Below are 18,728 nucleotides of genomic sequence, written 5' to 3'. Positions count from 1 at the left end.
GGGCCCGGACCTCAACCCGCGCTGAGCAGAACCGAGTTACCAGTGGTGACCTCCCTGCCCGTCGCCCGCTTCGCGCGCCTGGGCGCCTCCTGCTTCCGCCTCCCGGTGACTAGCGGTGCCGCCCTTGCAAGGACCACCACCCTCTCCCCCAGCCTCCATCTTGGTGAGACGTGTCTCCAGCGCCTTCCTCAAACTCTGCCCCCGCCACGCTAGTTAGGCAGTTTGGTTACGGTCCCCTAGTCAACCAGTCACTGACACACAGGACACAGCCACTCCTTGGTGACATCCTGCCCTTTCACACAGGACAGCCATTCACTGTGAACTTCACCTTCAGGACGTGGCCGCTCACCTTGTGACGCCCTGCAGTCCTGCAGTGTTCAGCTATTCACAGTGGACTTCCCATACTGGACACAGCCATTCATACTGTGGCACCCAGTCACATAGGTTTCAGCTATTGGGTGGATGGCATTCCACATAGAGTCACACACACACAAAGGTTAAGGTCACATACCATCACTCTACACCGTCTTTCATAATGTCAAGTAAGTACAATAGATACGTACTCATCCCCCACTTTGTACCAGGCAGTGGGATACCCCTGGAATGCTCTTGCCTGTCGTCACTGGAATGTGGAAACGAATAAGCAATCTAATAGAGCAGTGGTTCTCAGCCGTGACTGAAGATTAGGATCATCTGGGAGTTTTGTTTTGTTTTTTAATTTGTTTAACGTTTATATTTTTGAGAGAGGGAGAGACAGAGCGTGAGCTGGGGGCAGAGGGGGGTGGTGGGCAGAGAGGGAGACACAGAATATGAAGCAAGCTTCAGGGTCTGAGCTGTCAGCCCAGAGCCCGATGTGGGACTTGAACTCATGAACCATGACATCATGACCTGAGCCAAAGTTGGCCGTTTAACTGAGCCACCAGGCGCCCTTCATCTGGGAGTTTTAAAAACAACCAGCGCCCAGGCCTCACCCCCTGCTATAGTTGGTTTGGAGAGGAGACTAGGTATCAATATAACTTAGAAGTTCTTTGGAAGATTCAAATGTGTAGTCAGGGTTGAACCCCTGCGGTAGGGCACAGGGCTAGCTAGATAGGGGAAGTACTAGCTGCAGTGAGAGCACTGAGGAGGGTGCCCGAACACCATGGGTCAGAGCAAGTGTACCCGGATGTTAAGTGATGATACATTTAAGGTGAAACCAAAAATTGAGTAGGAGTTTCCCAGGCAAGGGGGAGGTGGGAAGAGAATAGTTGTTCCAGGAGCAGAAACAGCGTAAGCAAAAGCCTGGGTGTGAGAGACTTCTTAAAGGAACCAAAAGAAATCTGGTTGTCTGGAGCATATGAGATGGTCAAGAATCAGGCTGTGAGCAGCTACACAAGGGATGTGAGAGTTTAAACTAAGGATGGGGGAAAACCATCAAAGAGTTTTACAAAGGGGTGAGCAACATGACCGGCGTTATGTTTTAAAGGAATCATTCAGGCAACTTGGAGAATGGATTGATTGGAGGAGGCTGAGAATGGAAACAGGCCAGTTAGGAGGCTGTTAACAGTACTTCGGCATGGCAGGTGGCTGCCTGGACTGGAGGAGCTTGGGAGAGGAGTGAAGATCTTTAAGACAGGAGGCAGAATGGAATAGGACTTGGTGTTTGGAGGTCAGGAGAGAAGGAGAAATCATGAAGGATGTGCAGGTTTCTGACTGTATGAGTCAGGGATGCATGACGGTACCAGTCCCTGGGTTAAGGAAACTGGGGGAAGGGAAGGTTTGAGGAGGAAGAGGATGCGTTCTGAACTCAGACACACAGAGGTTAGGGTGCTGGTAGGTGTTCTAATTGCTTTTTCTTAGATTCTGTATTTGTCTATTTGGCATCTGTCAGTCACAGGGCCAAACTAACAGCCGAAGTTGACGTTTCGTCTGCAATCCAGAGCCCATACTCTGAGCCACTTCTTTGATCTAAATCTCACAGGACAAGCCAATATTTCCCCTGTCCTAAATCAACCCAGGGTCAGGTATCAGATAACTAGGGACAGTCCCTGTGTCCCAAAGCCTGCCTGATTACTCAAACTAGCCAATTCTAAGCTGTCTACCTTGCCCTGCCTTGCCTTTCCACTTAATAAAGGCTGTGGCCTCTGCCTTCCTCCTTGCTCCTTTCTGCCCATGACAGAAGCCCACTGGGGTTTCCCCCTGTCATCCTGTGTAGTGAGCTATGCCTGTCGTTTCCAGGATAACTGGAGCACTAAATTTTTCTTCCAATGACATTGACCTCTCCACGTTGTCACTCAGTCACCTTTATACATTAAAATCTAGGCACAAATTAGAGGATGTTCATTTCCTGAAGAGGTCTGGGGCTTGGGGCTTGGAATTTGAGGTTTGGCAGCCATCAGCATTTAAATGATATATTCGTTTTCAGGGTTGCCATAACAAAGTACCACACACGGGCTGTCTTAAACAATAGGAGTTTATTGTCTTACAGTTCTGGGGACTAGAAGTCCAACTTCAAAGTGCCAGAAAGATCGGTTCCTTCTGAGAGCTGTGAGGAAGAATCTGTCCCAGGTCTCTTCTCTGGCTTCTGGTGGTGTGCTGGCAATCTTTGGCATGTAGAAGCTTCTTGGCCACAAGAACATGCTACCTGCATCTTCACAAGACGCTTTCCCTGTGTGTGTGTGTGTGTGTGTGTGTGTGTGTGTGTGTGTGTGTCTATGTCCAAATTTGCCCCTTTTAAAATAGCTTATTTATTTATTTTGAGAGGAGAGAGAGCAAGCAGGGGACGGAAAGAGAGACAGAGAGTCCCAAGCAGGCTCTGCACTGTCAGTGCATAGCCCAACCTGAGGCTCAAACTCACAAACTGTGAGATCATGACTTGAGCCGAGACCAAGAATCGGACGCTTAACCGAGCCACTCCAGAGCCCCCAAGTTTCCCCTTTTCACGTGGACACCAGTCAAATTGGAGCGGGGTGGGCTCACCCTACTCCAGTAGGACCTCATTTTCACTTCTTATACCTGCCGCGACCCTATTTCCAAATAAAGTCACATTCTGAGGTATTGGGGGTTAGGATGTCAACATATGACTTTTTGAGGGACTCAGTTCAACCCATAACAGATAGTGATGGAAGCAACATGAACAGACAAACACATGAACAGATAGAAGTGAGGGGAGAGCCCAGAGGGAGCCCAGAGGAACTCTGTTGCGTAAAGAAAACTAAGAAGAAACGAGTAGAGGGAGAAGATGGTGTTGCTGGACGGTGGGTCCCATAATTCTCGCAGGTAGTGTCCAGCAATGTCCGCCATAGGAAGGAGGACAGAATGACTTCGATGAGAGTCAGTTGTTCTGAAAGATGCAGATTGGACGGAGCTGAAGGAGAGGGAGACGTTGAAGATTCTGAAGAGATAAGTTATTCCTTTGAAGAACTAAGTCCTTGTGGGGTGCCTGAGCGGCTCAGTTGTTTGACCGTCTGATTCTTGGTTTCAGGTCCGGTCATGATCTTGCAGTTTGTGATGACTGCACAGAGCCTGCTTGGATTCTCTCTCTCCCCGCCTCTCTCTGCCCCTCCCCTGCTGATGTGTGCACACTCCTGTGCTCGCTCTCTCTCTCTCTCACACACACAAAATAAATGAAAGAAAGAAAGAAAGAAAGAAAGAAAGAAAGAAAGAAAGAAAGAGAAAGAAAGGGAGAAAGAAAGAAGGAAAGAAAGAGAAAGAAAGAAAGAAAGAAAGAAAGAAAGAAAGAAAGAAAGAAAGAAAGAAAGAAAGAAAAAGAAAATAAAAGAGAAAGGAAGGAAGGAAGGAAGGAAGGAAGGAAGGAAGGAAGGAAGGGAGGGAGGAAGAAAGGAAGGAAGGAAGGAAGTCCTTGGGCCAGTGGGTGAAGATGTAGTCTGAAGCCTAGGAGGAATTGATCATTGTGACAAAAGTAGGTGACACTCCATTTTGAGTAGGTGACACTTTGCTGGCAAACGACTGCCACCATCACCCTTAAGATGACACTTTTCCCAGCCCTCTCGCCAACCATGTCTCGTATGCAGCCGCTTCTCAGTGATGCACCTGGTCACAGCCACCCAATGACACCTTCCCTGGAAACCAGCAGTCACAGCTGTCATTTGAGCAACTCAGGAAAGAGTTCAACCAACTACCCTAACACGTGTACCGCTACTGTCCTCTCCTGTCACACCCCCGGACAATCATTCCCACCCTGGCCATACGCTCTCAGGGCCATGTTGTCGCTCTGGACACACAGTCACACAAAATACCTCTACTGTCACAAGTGCCTCACGCACACGGCCACATCCACTAGTCACAGCCACACTAACAGTTCCGTCCTGTCTCGCACACAGGCTGGGCGCCGGCGGGCAGTGGCACCGGCAGCACCACCACAGTTAGGCACGCTTCTCCTGAGCACCAGCATCACCAGCTGTCTCTCTAGAAGTCTGTCCCTGTCTCTCTCACGGAGACACGGGCACACGCGCGCACGCACACGCGCGCCGGGGCCGCGGGGAGGAAGCCCGGCGCGGGCTGCGGAGGGCGGCGGCCCTGCCCGCGGCCGCTGGCGCTGCGGACTCTGCCCGGGCCAGGGCGGCGGCCGGCCGGAGGGCGACGTGGAGCGGCCACGTGGAGCGGCCCGGGGGAGGGCCCGGCGGCGGCGAGCCGAGGCGCGGCCGGCGCACAGCCTCCAGCCGCCGCGAAGCCGGACCCCAGCCCTCGCCGCGCCGCCGCAGGTGGGTCCGCGCTCGGCGTCGGGCGGCCTCGCCCCGGGCCTGGCGGGCTGGGGGCCGCGGGGCTGCGGGGCGGGGGCGGCCTCCGGCCTCTGGAGGCCCAGGCTGCGGGCGCCGCCCCTCTGCGTCCCCGGGCGGGGGCGGCGAGGAGTGGCGGCTCCAGCCTCGGGGCACCTCCCGGGAGGAGGTTACCCCGGAGGGCGAGTAGAGGAAGGGGCTGGAGAGCGAATCCCGAGCTCTCTAGGCGTGGTGATGGGGTTTCACAGTTCCCCGGCCGCCTTTACCCCCGTGTCTCCTTTGTCTCTCTGACATCGTGGGAGGGAGGTTGGGGGCTGGCAGGAGTTTCATCCTCATTTGACAGGTGAAGAAAAGGGGGACTGGGGAGGGACCCCAGCTGGGGCCAGCTGGAAGTGTTAGGGTGGAGACCAGCTGTCAGGTGTGGGGGACCTTTTTGGCCGTAAAGCCACTCTCTCTTCTTTTGGGGGAGGGGAGTGTCCTGGGAGGCACAGGGGGCACCAGAGGGATAAGTTAAGGGTGAGGATTTGGTTCAAAAGAACTTTGGGACAGTTAGACTCAGCCAGAAATGGGATGGATGCCCTATGAGGTGCTAGACTCCTGCCCTGGAAAGTCAAGCGGGGGCTGAATGGCCATTGACAGGGATGCTGTGGAAGAAATCTTTGCATTGGATGGGAAGCTACCCAAGATAAAAGGCCCCTGCCACTTCCTAGATTCTCTGGAAATACTCAAAGAGCATGCGCTCGCTGCCAGTCATGTAACGGACATTATCCCACTGCATCTTCCCCAGGCCCGTACAAGGCTGATACTGTTGTTCCAGGCGCAGAGAGATTCAGACACCCACCTAGGCCCCAGCGACAGGACGGAGGGGCCGGGTTTGATCAGAGGTCTGACCCCAAGGCTGGGCTCTCCTCCCGTGCTCGGAGGCAAAGGCTTGAAGAAATCTGAGGCCTGAGAGTCGCTGTGACTGGGAGTGTATGAATGGGAGTGTGTGTGAAGGATGTGAGTAACTATTACATGACAACTGTTAACTATGAGTTGCAGTGGCTTTCGCGTCGTCATGAGAGTAAATTACGTTTATGAGCATCATAGTTATAGGAAATGATTAGGAACATTTTATTTGACAGGCAGTGGTTCAATAATGGCTTTATTTCTTCTGTTGCTTACAAAAGCTTCTGTAAATGCTGAGAAATGTCTTACGTGTGGACAAGTCACATTATGCCAACCTCATTACACATTACTTGAAGTGCTGTAGCTGACTTCCTTTAAGCAATATAGGTGGGTCATCTGTACTAAAAATGCCAGTTTGAAGCATAACTCCTGAGAATATTACTTGGATTGACATTAACAGTCCACGTACAGTTATTCAAGTTTGTGACGTGAACTATCGTCAGAATGCTCAGGTTGTCAGGAGGGCCCAGGTTATTCCAGGTAGAAGGTAGAACAGCTTGGGCAAAAGCACTGTAAAGTGAAAGTGAGAGGTATTTTGGGAGCCTCTCCTCTGCAGCAGAGCATTAGTGTCATAGAGCACCGGAAGATGAGTATAAAATGGTGACCTGATATCTATCTAATTGTAGAAGGCCTTGAAAATGCCAAGGTGAGGACTTTGGACTCTAATAGAAATAGGGTGCCACTGAAGATTTTGGAGTTCCAGCTAAGGAAGATTAATGTGATGTGGGTATGGAGGGTCCTTTAAATGGAGAAGATACCAGAGGCAAGGGCAAGAGAGAGGCTACTGCATTAATTTGTGCAAGAAGTACTTCGTTATGCACTTAACATTCACTGTAACCCTGTGAGTTGCATACTGTTATTATCTCCCTTGTGCAGGTAAGGTAACTGAAGTTCAGTGAGGACAGCCTGTGGTGGAGCTGGGATTTGAACCTAGGCCTGGTTGGTTCCAAAGCTCTGTTCTCTGTCCACTACACATGCTGCATAGTTACATACTTGTGATGGGTGCATATGACCGAGACGAGGAGAGTACTGGTAATTCGTGTGGACAGGGTACATACTTTTCAGGGCCCAGGACAAAAACAAAATTAAGAATTTCAAGATGGAGGGGTGCCTGGGTGGCTCAGTCCGTTAAACGGCTGACTCTTGATTTTGGCTCAGGTCGTGATCTTGCAGTTCATGGGTTTGAGTCCTACACTGGGCTCTGCACTGACAGTTTCTCTCTCCCTCTCTCTCTGCCCCTCCCCCTGCTTGCACTCTCTAAATAAATAAATAAATAAACATTAAAAAATATATTAAAGAAAAAGAATTTCAAAACAGTGACAGCAGAGTATTACACTAAGCACAGGGCCCCTCCGAGAGCTGGGCCCCTGTGTGACTGCCCAGGTCACACGCAGTTCAGATTACTCAGACAACTTTAACAAACCGCCTCGAAACTTAGTGGCTGAAAACAATAACTTTGACTTTGCTCACGAGCGTGCCGTCTGGGCAGGGGTATGGAGACAAGCACATTTCTGCTCCATTCAGTGTGGGCTGGGGTACCTGGAAAGCTGGGGGTCAGAATCACCTGAAGGTTTGCTCTTTCTCCTGGATGGTCCTTGGGCTGGGGAGATGTGAGCGGCTGAAGGCCAGAACAGCCGAGGCTCCTCAGACATCTCGCTGTCTGTGGTTTCTCCAGTCTTCGGTGTGGTAGCTTCAGGGACGCCAGACTTCTTCCACGGCAGCTCAGGGCTTCAGACGCGCATATCTGCATGTAGGGAGAGAGAGAGGGAGAGAGAACCAGAACCAGGTACAAGCTATGTCACCTTTTAAGACCCACACTTGAAAGTCACGTAGCATCATTTCAGCTCTTCATTAGGAGTGAGTGGCTGAGTCCAGATCATATACAAGGAAAGGCAAATTAGACTCAATCCTTTGTGGGAAGAAGTGTCAAAGAATTTGCAGACATGTTTTTTCAAACCAGCACATTTGGCCTAACGAGTGTGTACATTAGTGGGACCGGAGGGTGCTTCTCCTTTATGCCTGAGTTGCTACCCCCAGAGAGTCCTCTTTTAAAAGGCAACTCGTAGTGGATGATAACACATTAAGCCTGGATAATAGGTTTGGACAGCTCTGAGGGATTTAAATTACTTCAGTGCCTCCTGTAGGCGTAGTAGGTCCTGGCAGAAAACAGATGGGGGTGGGGGGGTGCGGTAGTGTGGGGTATACCCACACCATCTGAGGGTATCCAGGGAGGGGTGGGGATGTGTGAAGCCACTGCGGAGCAGTCCAAGAAAACTTCTGGAGGGGAAGAAGGCATTATTGTACAGCCAGGCATGGGATTTTACAAGATATGTAAAATCTTGTGTCAGTTATTTATTTATTTATTTATTTATTTATTTAATTTATTTATTTTTATTTTTTTTTTCACGTTTATTTATTTTTGAGACAGAAGGAGACAGAGCATGAACGGGGGAGGGTCAAAGGGAGGGAGACACAGAATCTGAAACAGGCTCCAGGCTCTGAGCTGTCAGCACAGAGCCCGACACGGGGCTCAAACTCACAGACTGCGAAATCATGACCTGATTTCCAAAAGCGGCCAAAGTCGGCCGCTTAACCGACTGAGCCACCCAGGCGCCCCAAATCTTGTGTCATTTAACCCTTACCACACCCCACGAGAGGTCCGCCTCACGTGCCACACGAGAACCCGAAACACAGAAGTCACACAGCTACTGTGTTCCAGAGCCAGGATTTGGATTCAGGCAGCCTGAGGTTAGGGCCCCTTCCCTTACACTTTGGGCTGTGCCACCTATGCCTTATAATTCTGTGTTTCTCTTTCTCTTAGTCATTGCTTAACATCTGTATCTTTTCCTACTTATATATTTGCAAGCTTTAAAAAAAAAAAAGGAATAAGTACTTCTACTTCATACTCTCATCTCACTTATAAGAGTGCCTCACATATAGTAGGTGCTCAATAAATATTGAAGAACTAAATACACTTTATCTTCATTCTACAAACTTAGTATTTATACTTGCCTTCCCTACAGATGCTCACCCTCCTGGCCTTTGTCATGAAAAGTCTTTGACATCTGGTGCTACCCATGCTGTCCTCTGTGGCATCTGGTCCCAGGATCTATACTTTCTGGCATTCTCCGTCTGGCCTCTTTTGGCCAGCTGGCCCTCTCAGCCATTATGTGCCTCTCCTTCTGCCTTAGAGAACCCTCAGCTGAACCTTGCCATCACCACCCCTGAAACCCAGCAGCACTCTGGATACCAGACCCCTTCACCTATATCCTCCTTCAGCCATTGTTTCCTGGGTGCTCCGGTGCCCTGCGGGCAGGACCTTCCCTCTAACCCTCCTGGCTAAGGCACACATCCCTGCAGTTCTTGCATTTCCACTCAGTCTCCATGGACTTTCTGTTGAGATTTCTGTCTTGAACCCCCTGTTGCAGTAGGCAGCGGTGTTGAAACCCTACTTGCCTCCAGTCCTCACTTGTCCCACTGCACTTGACTTACCATGTCCTTCGTGATACAGAAGTTTAAACCCTTGATATATTCAAATCTGTCTGTTTTTTCCTTTGAGACTTATGAGTTTGTAGTATTTACATTTTTTATGTTTACTTTTGAGAGAGAGAGTGCACGCACGCAAAAGCTGGGGAGGGACAGAGAGAGGGGAACAGAGGATCTGAAGCAGGCTCTGTAGAGAGCCCTATGCGAGGTTCAAACTAACCTCGTGAGATCATGACCTGAGCTGAAGTTGGATGCTTAACCGACTGAGCCACCCAGGCGCCCCAGTATCTATCATTTTGTATTGCTCCGTCCTATAATGAGATTTGCTTAGCCATTGCCTAAATGTTAGACAATGTCAGGTTGTTTGTTTCTTTGACTAATATTTATAGCACAGTTATAGATATCTTTGTAGTTTCTTTTTCCATTTGAGTTCTTCCCTATGTAATCCTCAGGATGGTGTTATTGGGTCAGAGTTTCATGGCAATTAATACATATTTGCAGATTACCTCTCTAGAAACGTTTCAGGTTTGTAGTCTCTCAAGTGATATAGGTTAATCCTCACTGATTCAAATTATGTAATGGTTATAGGACTATTAAGATTTGCTATTTCCTTTTCCATCAGTTTTGCTACTAAGTTTTTCTAGGAAATTAGCTCTATCCTCTAAGAAGTTTTCAAATCTCTGCTGTTTCTATAGTTATGTCCCCATTTTCATTTTATTTGTACCTTTTCTCTTTGTTCTTAATGCGAATTGTCAGAGGTTTGTCTATTGAATTAGTCCCTTTTTAAATTTATTTATTTATTTTTTATTTTTTATTTTAGAGAGGGGGAGCAGAGGGAGAGAGGGAGAGAATCTTAAGCAGGCTCCATGCTCAGCATTCAGCCCAAATCAGGGCTCGATCCCACAACCCTAGGATCATGACCTGAGCCAAAACTAAGAGTCAGAAGCTCAACTAACTGAGCCACCCAGGTGCCCCTGTATTAGTCCTTTTATTTTTTTATTTTTTTATTTAAAAAAATTTTTTTTTCAACATTTTTTATTTATTTTTGGGACAGAGAGAGACAGAGCATGAACGGGGGAGGGGCAGAGAGAGAGGGAGACACAGAATCAGAAACAGGCTCCAGGCTCCGAGCCATCAGCCCAGAGCCTGACGCGGGGCTCGAACTCACGGACCGCGAGATCGTGACCTGGCTGAAGTCGGACGCTTAACCGACTGCGCCACCCAGGCGCCCCTGTATTAGTCCTTTTAAAGAAACACCAGTGATGGGGCGCCTGGGTGGCTCAGTCAGTTGAGCTTCCAACCTGAGCTCAGGTCATGATCTCACTGTTCATGAGTTCGAGCCCTGCGTCGGGCTCAGCACTGACCACTCAGAGCCTGGAGCCTGCTTCGGATTCTGTGTCTCCCTCTCTTTCTCTGCCCCTCCCCCACTCATGCGCTGTCTGTCACCCTCTCTCAAAAATAAATAAATAAATAAACATTAAAAAATTATTAAAAAATAGAAAAGAAACACCAGTATTTGGCTTTGCTGCTCTTCTCTATCGTGTTCCTAATTTCTGCCATCTCTTATTACTTTATTTCTTAGTTTATTCTGTTTTACTAGCTTGTTGAGTTGGAAGGTTTAACTCATTAACTTTTAGTCCTTTCTTCTAATATACACTTTGAAGTCAATCCATTTTCCCTCTGATACCACTTTGATTACCTATCTTGTTTTCATGCATATCCTCCCAGTATTATCCAATTCTAAGTATTTAACAGTTTCCATTATGATTTTCTTCTTTGAATTTTTTTTTTCAACGTTTATTTATTTTTGGGACAGAGAGAGACAGAGCATGAACGGGGGAGGGACAGAGAGAGAGGGAGACACAGAATCGGAAACAGGCTCCAGGCTCTGAGCCATCAGCCCAGAGCCTGACGCGGGGCTCGAACTCACGGACCGTGAGATCGTGACCTGGCTGAAGTCGGACGCTTAACCGACTGCGCCACCCAGGCGCCCCATGATTTTCTTCTTTGATCCACATACAAGTATGACTTCTAAATTTCCATATACGTGAGATTTTTTACATAATTTTTGTTATTGCTTTCTAATGTAATTGTATGTTAGGCATATAATACAGGGTGAGACAGGTTCTTTTTTTTTTTTTCCTCTAACGTTTATTTTTAAGACAGAGAGAGACAGAGCATGAACAGGGGAGTGTCAGAGAGAGAGGGAGGCACAGAATCTGAAACAGGCTCTAGGCTCTGAGCTGTCAGCACAGAACCTGACCCGGGGCTTGAACTCACAGACCGCGAGATCATGACCTGAGCCAAAGTCGGACGCTTAACCGACTGAGCCACCCAGGCGCCCCAGGCATATACTTTTTTAATGTTTATTTATTTTTGGAGAGAGAGAGAGACAGAGTGTGAGCAGGGGAGGGGCAGAGAGAGAGAGGGAGACACAGAACCCGAAGCAGTCTCCAGGCTCCGAGCTGTCAGCACAGAGCCCGATGTGGGGCTCGAATTCACAAGCTGTGAGATCATGACCTGAGCTGAAGTCAGCCGCCCAACTGACTGAGCCCCCCAGGCGCCCCCATTTAGCCCAGGCATATTAAATGTTTTATTTAACCTTCTACATTCTTACTAATGTTTAGTCTGCTTAATCTTTCAAATACTAAATGAGATATGTTAAATTCTCTACCATGATGGCAGATTCGACTTTTCTCCTTGTAGTTCTGCCTGTTTTTTTTTTTTTATTTTTTATTTTTTATTTTTTAATTTTTTTTTTTCAACGTTTTTTATTTATTTTTGGGACAGAGAGAGACAGAGCATGAACGGGGAAGGGGCAGAGAGAGAGGGAGACACAGAATCGGAAACAGGCTCCAGGCTCCGAGCCATCAACCCAGAGCCTGACGCGGGGCTCGAACTCACGGACCGCGAGATCGTGACCTGGTTGAAGTCCGACGCTTAACCGACTGCGCCACCCAGGCGCCCCTGTTTTTTTTTTTTTAAAGGCTTTATTTTTTTAGCGCAGCAAAATTGAGAGGGAAGTGTAGAGATTTCCTATATACCTCCCCCCTTCAGCCCCTCGTGCACAACTCCCTTATTATCAACATTCCAGACCAGAGAGTCCAATTTTTATGACGGTTGAGCCTGCATTGACACATCATCACTCAAAGTCCATAGTTTACGTTAGGGTTCACTCCTGGTGGTGTACATTCTGTGGGTTTGGATAAATGTATAATGACATGTGTCTGTCATGATGGGATCATACAGAGTAGTTTCACTGCCCTAAAAATCTTCTGTGCTCCTCCTACTCATCCCTTCCACCCCAGCCCCTAGCAACCACTGATGTTCTGACTGTCTCCATAGTTTAGCCTTTTCCAGAATGTCACATAGTCAGAATCATTTAGCTCACAGCCTTTTCAGATCGGCTTCTTTCTCTTAGTAATATTCATTTAAGTTCCTCCAGGTCTTTTCATGGCTTGAGAGCTCATTTCTTTTTGGCATTAAATAATATTCCATTGTCTGGATAGACCACAGTTTATTTCTCCATCCTTCTACCGAAGGATATCTTCTTTGCTTTCAAGTTGTGGCAATTATGAATAAAACTGCTATAAACATCTGTGTGCAGGTTTTTGTGCAGACATAATTTTTCAGCTCCTTTCACTAAATGTGAAGGAGTGCAATTGCTAGATTGTGTGGTAAGAATATGGTTAGCTTTATACGAAACTGCCCAAGTGTCTCCCAAAGTGGCTGTGCCATTTTGCATTCCCCCGGCCACGAATGAGAGTTCCTGCTGCTTCACATCCTTGCCAGCATTTGGTGTTGCCAGTGTTCTGGATTTTGTCTGGATTTTGGCAATTCTAATAGGTGTGTAGTGTTATGCCAGTTTTTATTTTGGATGTTCTGAGGTTATGTTATTAGACACATACAAGTTCAGAATTATGTTATCCTCCTATGGGATTCAAGTTTTATGAATTTTGTAATGACATTCTTTTATTTATATTCATGCGTTAAAGTCTAGTCAATAAAGCTATAGTAGCTTTCTTTTGTCTATTATTGCTTTTTTTTTTTTGAGAGAGAGAGAGTGCCGATGCGTGTGCAAGCAGGGGAGGGGCAGAGGGGGAGAGAATCCTAAGCAGGCTCCATACCCAGCACAGATCCCGGCACTGGGCTCAGTCTCAAGACCATGAGATCGTGACCTGAGGTGAAATCAAGAGTTGGATGCTTGACTGAGCCACCCAGGCGCCCTTCTACTTGCCTTTCCTTTTTAAATTTTTTTTTAGTTTTTTTCTCTTGTAATGACTTTCTTTGAATTGATTTTTTTTTTTAATTCCATTCATTTTTTCCTCTGGTGGTTTGAGGTCATGCATTCCATTTCTATTTTTTTAGTGGTTATCCTTAAAACTTTTACATGCGTATTTAACAAAGTTGCTCAGTATGTCTTTCTCCCCAAACAACCGTCCGCACCTTACATCTTAATGTTGTCTGATATTGTAGCTCAGGCCACCTTTTCTGCCCCCTGTATTAACATAGTTGTCAATCTATGTTTGTTTATATTTTCCCAAATACTTTCTGATTTCTTTTCTGCTCACCATTTTCCCCTGCATTTCAAATCCTTTGGGGATCACTTTCCTTTTTCCTGAAACAGATCCCTTAGAATTTCCTTTACTGGAGGAATGTTGGTGGCATATTCTCTAATTTGTTGTTTATTGAAATTATTTTTATTTCACCTCATTCTTGAAAGATAATTTTGCTGAGACTGGAGTTCTAGAATGGCAATCTCCCCACCTCCGCTCCCCACCCCCACCCCCTTCCCCCTGCCTTTCTCAATGTATTAAGACACTACTGTAATCTGGCATCACTCTTGCTGTTGAGAAATCAGCTGTCAGTCTAATTATTCTCCCTTCTGGGGTATTTACCTTTTCTTTCTGACTGCTTTTTTAAAAAAAAGTTATTTATTTATTTTGAAAGAGAGTGCCTGTGGGGGAGGGGCAGAGAAAGAGAGAGACACAGAGAGAGACTCAGAATCCGAAGCAGGCTCCAGGCTCAGGGCCTGACATGGGGCTCGAACTCATGAACCGTGAGATCATGACCCCAGCTGAAGTCAGATGCTTAACCGACTGAGCCACCCAGGCACCCCACCCATTGCATTTTAAAATCAACCTTTTCTTTGTATTTGTGTAAGTTATGTTTGTTTCTTCTTCAAATCTTCTTGGTCATTTTTATGTTCATATTCCTTCTGCATAGTTTCAAACTTCTCTTTGGTTTCTTGAAACATATTAAATATACCTTATATTCTCTGTATGATAATTCCAATGTCTTTAATTTTTGCAAGTCTGGGTTCACCCGTTATTGGTTAGCAGGCTCTCATTCACAGTGTCTTATTTCCTTGTACATTTATGACTTTCTGGCTGTAAGGTCATGCTCACCGATACTCGGAATTTCTTTGAGCTGGGATTGGAGTTGTGTTTCGTGGACAAGATGTATAATTTCCTCTGCTAGTCAACTGGAGGTACCATCAACCAGGTACCACTTAAAATATAAATGATCTGCTTTAGGTTTTTGAACCACAGAGATAGCATTAATTCAGGTCCTGAACCCACATTAGAGCAGGCTTGTTACAAATTCTGAGGGAAGACTTTATCCCTTCTACCCAGCACCAAGGTCAAGACTGGCAAGATTTGTGCTGCCCTTCTTTGTGACACATTTACTTTTCGTTCACCCTTAGATTGAGTCAGGCTGTTTGAATCCCAACTTTCCGTAGGGGATCTCCTATCAGCCTCCTCACGATGGGTGGGTCCAGACCTTATCTCTGGGCTCCTCTGTTGCACAAAGCACTCAGATTGATAGTGCAAATTCACCTGGATTTGGTTTGGCAGACACTTTTAAGGCAAAGCTGATTTCAAGCTCACTTCCCCCCAGGATGACCGTTTTCACTGTGCTTTTGCACTCAGAATTTCTTACTTTCTTGCCAACTCAATGCATTTGAAAAAATACTATTTTTATCCAACTTTGGAGTTACTTTCTTTGAACATTTACAATCATAGTCTCCGACATAGAGATCTGGATATTCTTCTAGACAACCCTTTCACTGAGGTGTATCCAGACCCCTGAGGGCCCGCAGTTGATATGGAGATCTCAGTCCCAACTACCTCCCTTGGATGGACCCAAGACGTGTCTTCTCTTCTGGGGACAACAACTGAAGCTCAAGCATCTGTGTTGCCAGCCAGTGTTCGTGTTTGGCCACTGGGGATTATGGACGCCAATAAACAATGTCGACTTCATGATATCTGTAGGGGCCACGTATGCAGAGAAAACTAAAGACGGCTTCCGTGCCTCTCAGTTGCTTTACCTTCTTGTAGATGTCCATGTTTTGCTGCTTCTTCCTCAAGGCAGTTCTGCTTGTGCAACTGCAGCCAGGCTCCCATAAGTGTCTTCCCGTTGGCCGGATGCTCACCTGCTCTACCCCACATCTCTTAGGAAGTCGATGTCCAACCTTGCAGTGCTTCTGAACCTTGTTAGAATCATGGAGCGCTTTGAGAATCTCATGAAACGTTTCTCCAGGAAAATCCAGTGCTAGCCAGAATGGCATTTCAGAGGGTGCAGAGGGTTTCAGAGGGTTCCTGGTCCTCCGCCCAGGTGATTTGTCAAGCACCTGGCGATTGGTCTTCCTAGAAGTGGGACTAGGGTCTCAGGCCTCAGCTGTGGTGGGTGTGCGCTTCCTCAGAAATTCATATGATATGTACAGGCACCTGGGAGTAATCAGAAAGCTCCATGTTCTGTGCTTTTGATCCATCCTTCCTCTGTTTGTTTTCATATAACCAAGCGATTGTGTTGCCAGGGAGCTTACAGAAAGTAGGTCCAAAGGAAAGTTGTTTTTTGTTTTTTTTTCTTTATATTGGGATTTCCTAACTGCATTTAGTAAATAGTTCCTGGGGCCACTGTTGGTTTGACCCTGATTTGTTTTCGTCCCTATGTGAGTTTAGATCTGTTGCAAGGAGACTGAGCCTTTATTGATTTGTTCTTGGGTGAGTTTTAATAAATACAAACTAACAGTCTTACTCTGTGCGAGTCTTCGTCTTTTTGTATCCCTATGCATTTCTGATTTGGCCTTTTTCTTAACCTCTCTGAGCTAGTTTCCATCTGCAAAATGAGTGACTGGACTGGATTAGATGTACTGAAATTGCACTTCTCCGAGCACCTCAGGGAGGCTGGTGGGGGGAGAGGGAGCTGGGTGTGGGGAGGGGCTCCTGCCCTAACTGCTGCTTCCACCACAGCAGGTCTGCTTTAGGCGCCTTCCACCTGGGGTCTGGAGTAAGATTCATTTTGAATGAATTCCACAGGGGATCCCTGATGTCTGTGCCTCTGCCCTGAGCAGGAGTCCTGTCACCTGGGTTGCAGGTGGGGGCAGGGAGAGAAGGTGCTCCTGTCTAGCCCACCGACCCTCCACCCCTTCCCCTTGACTCCCTACCTCTGTTCCTAGTTCAGTTCCAGGATGTTACCTTTGACAGTGAGAGTGTTAGTGCTGCTGCTGCCCTTGGGTCAGGCCGCTCCCAAGGACGGAACCGTGAGGTAAGGGGATTCAGAGGGCAGGGCCGTGGGCTGGGACGGGGACAGTCTCTGGGGAATCTGAGGGTGTGGTGGGCCCCTCTGGGAGGCAGGAGATGGGGCTTTGTGCTCCCTGATCTCTGTATCTGAGCCCCGCTCCCTGCCCAGGTACTGCAGCCTCTAAGCCAGTTAGAGCACCCCTCGCAGGGTGGGCATTCAGTACGCGTTTGCTGGGGTCAGTGTGTCTGGGATCCAGGAGCTCCGTTCCCACGGGGTGTGAAGCATGAGGTGGAAGCTGTGGGCCAAGCAAGGGGCTGCGGTCCTCTTAGCAAGACCTTATAGTGGGAATGCCGATGACATCAAGATCATTAGCAGACCATTTCTATTTTGCGCGAGCATCCTTTGTCAAGGTTTTTGGTATGAATGCTACACAGTAGATGTGCTGGGTGGGGTGGAGGGACAGATCCAGGAGCAGCGGCGAGACTGGCAGCGGTGACAAAGGCCACTGCAGTGGCTCCTGCCAACAGTCTGGCTTCACAGGTCTGGAGTGATTTGGGCAAACAGGTAGCCCTGTCCAGAACTGGGAGCAAACCGTGAGCTTTAAGGACTGAGAAAGAGACCCTGAGTAGGTTCAAACTCCAAAACCAACATAAATGCCCTCAGCTTGGAAAAAAGAATGCAGTCTGTGGATTTGTGGAGCAAATCGGGTCTGTGTAAAACTGGGCAGTGCCTCGGGGCTGAGCCGGAGACCTGCCCCTTGGGGCCTGGCACCAAAGTAGAAGGGTGACCACAATCCATGTGGTCTGGCCACCCGCTCACTGTTTTCCTGGATCTCCAACTTGTATCTACTAGGTGTGGCCTCATCTGGCCTCTGTCTAACCAGATGCTTTATTTGGGTTTTCACTTAGCATCTAAGTTAGGAATCTGCAAAAAGAATAGTCGGAGGGAGTAAGGTTCTGCTTCTGAGACCAGGAGGGCCCCCTCCCCACCAGGTTTTTGGGAATTTGAGAGAACAAGGCCCTTCGGGTCTGGGGAGAGAACCCTACAAAGAGCTTGAGGGTGGAAGGCCGGTCGGCTGCATCCTGTGAGAGGCTCTTTGCAAGGCCGGCCCTTCTCTCCCTCCTCCAGGCTGGATCCTGACCTGCAGCAGCAGCCCTTGCCCAACCCCTTCCAGCCAGGCCAGGAGCAGCTCCGGTGAGTGGGCTGGTCTGGGGCGCAGGCCTGGGTCTGCAGACCGGCCTCTCTGGGGCTTACTTCCCGTGTTTCCACCAGGCTTCTGCAGAACTACCTACAGGGACTGGAGAAGATGGAAGAGGAGCCGGAACACATGAGCCGGGAGCAGGGTGAGGGCCTGGGCCGTGGGGCCGGCGGGTGGGGGGCTCAGGGCAGCAGAGTCAGGACTGACCCCAGGCCATCGGGTGCCCCCTGCCTCCTCCATCTGTCCCTAGTGCCCCTTCTGATGTAGCTTCTTTCTCCCCCTTAGTTCTCCTCTACCTCTTTGCCCTCCACGACTATGACCAGAGTGGACAGCTGGATGGCCTGGAACTGCTGTCCATGTTGACCGCAGCTCTGGCCCCTGGAGCTGCTGATTTTCCTACTGCCAACCCGGTAAGCCCTGCCGGCTGGGGGGCCCCTTCTCCCCCACGAAGGAGACGCCGCTTCTTGGGACTTCGGGTTTTTTCATCACGACTCTTTTGGTGAATCGACCATAAAAGAAATGCTCAAAGCACTGCCTGGCAGGGATGTAGGAAGGTGTTGGGAGGGTCAGGGCTTCTGGGAACACCTCTGTTCACTGTAGACTCCACAGCAACTGTGTGCTTCCACAGGTGATCCTGGTAGTGGACAAGGTGCTCGAGACCCAGGACCTGAATGGGGATGGGCTCATGACCCCTGCAGAGCTCATCAACTTCCCAGGAGAGGCCCCAAGCCACACAGAGCCCAAAGAGCCTCTGGAGCCACAAGATGTCGGGAGGCAGTCCCTGGTAGCTAAAAGCCCATCAAGACCAGAAACGCAGGAAGCCCTGGGTCCTAGAGGAGAAGATGGGGGAC

General features: G+C 48.4%; 1 protein-coding gene and 1 long non-coding RNA gene across 2 annotated transcripts; both read left to right on the top strand.

Annotated features, from left to right (window-relative positions):
* The first annotated feature begins 389 nt into the window (after positions 1-389).
* LOC131484516 (uncharacterized) lies at positions 390-2,637 on the top strand. Its single transcript, XR_009248286.1, has 2 exons — positions 390-542; positions 2,468-2,637. It is a non-coding gene; the product is annotated as an uncharacterized LOC131484516 (long non-coding RNA).
* A 1,821-nt stretch (positions 2,638-4,458) lies between these two features.
* Positions 4,459-18,724, top strand: CGREF1 (cell growth regulator with EF-hand domain 1; the record flags this gene model as incomplete). Its single annotated transcript, XM_058686379.1, has 6 exons — positions 4,459-4,703; positions 16,615-16,703; positions 17,808-17,873; positions 17,952-18,022; positions 18,163-18,287; positions 18,506-18,724. Coding segments are annotated over exons 2-6 (558 nt in total), but the record flags the coding sequence as incomplete, so codon positions are not given.
* Positions 18,725-18,728: the final 4 nt, after the last annotated feature.

This window comes from Neofelis nebulosa, chromosome 9 (assembly GCF_028018385.1).
Source record: "Neofelis nebulosa isolate mNeoNeb1 chromosome 9, mNeoNeb1.pri, whole genome shotgun sequence".
NCBI lineage: Eukaryota > Metazoa > Chordata > Mammalia > Carnivora > Felidae > Neofelis > Neofelis nebulosa.
This window is presented reverse-complemented; position numbering and strand designations above follow the sequence as displayed.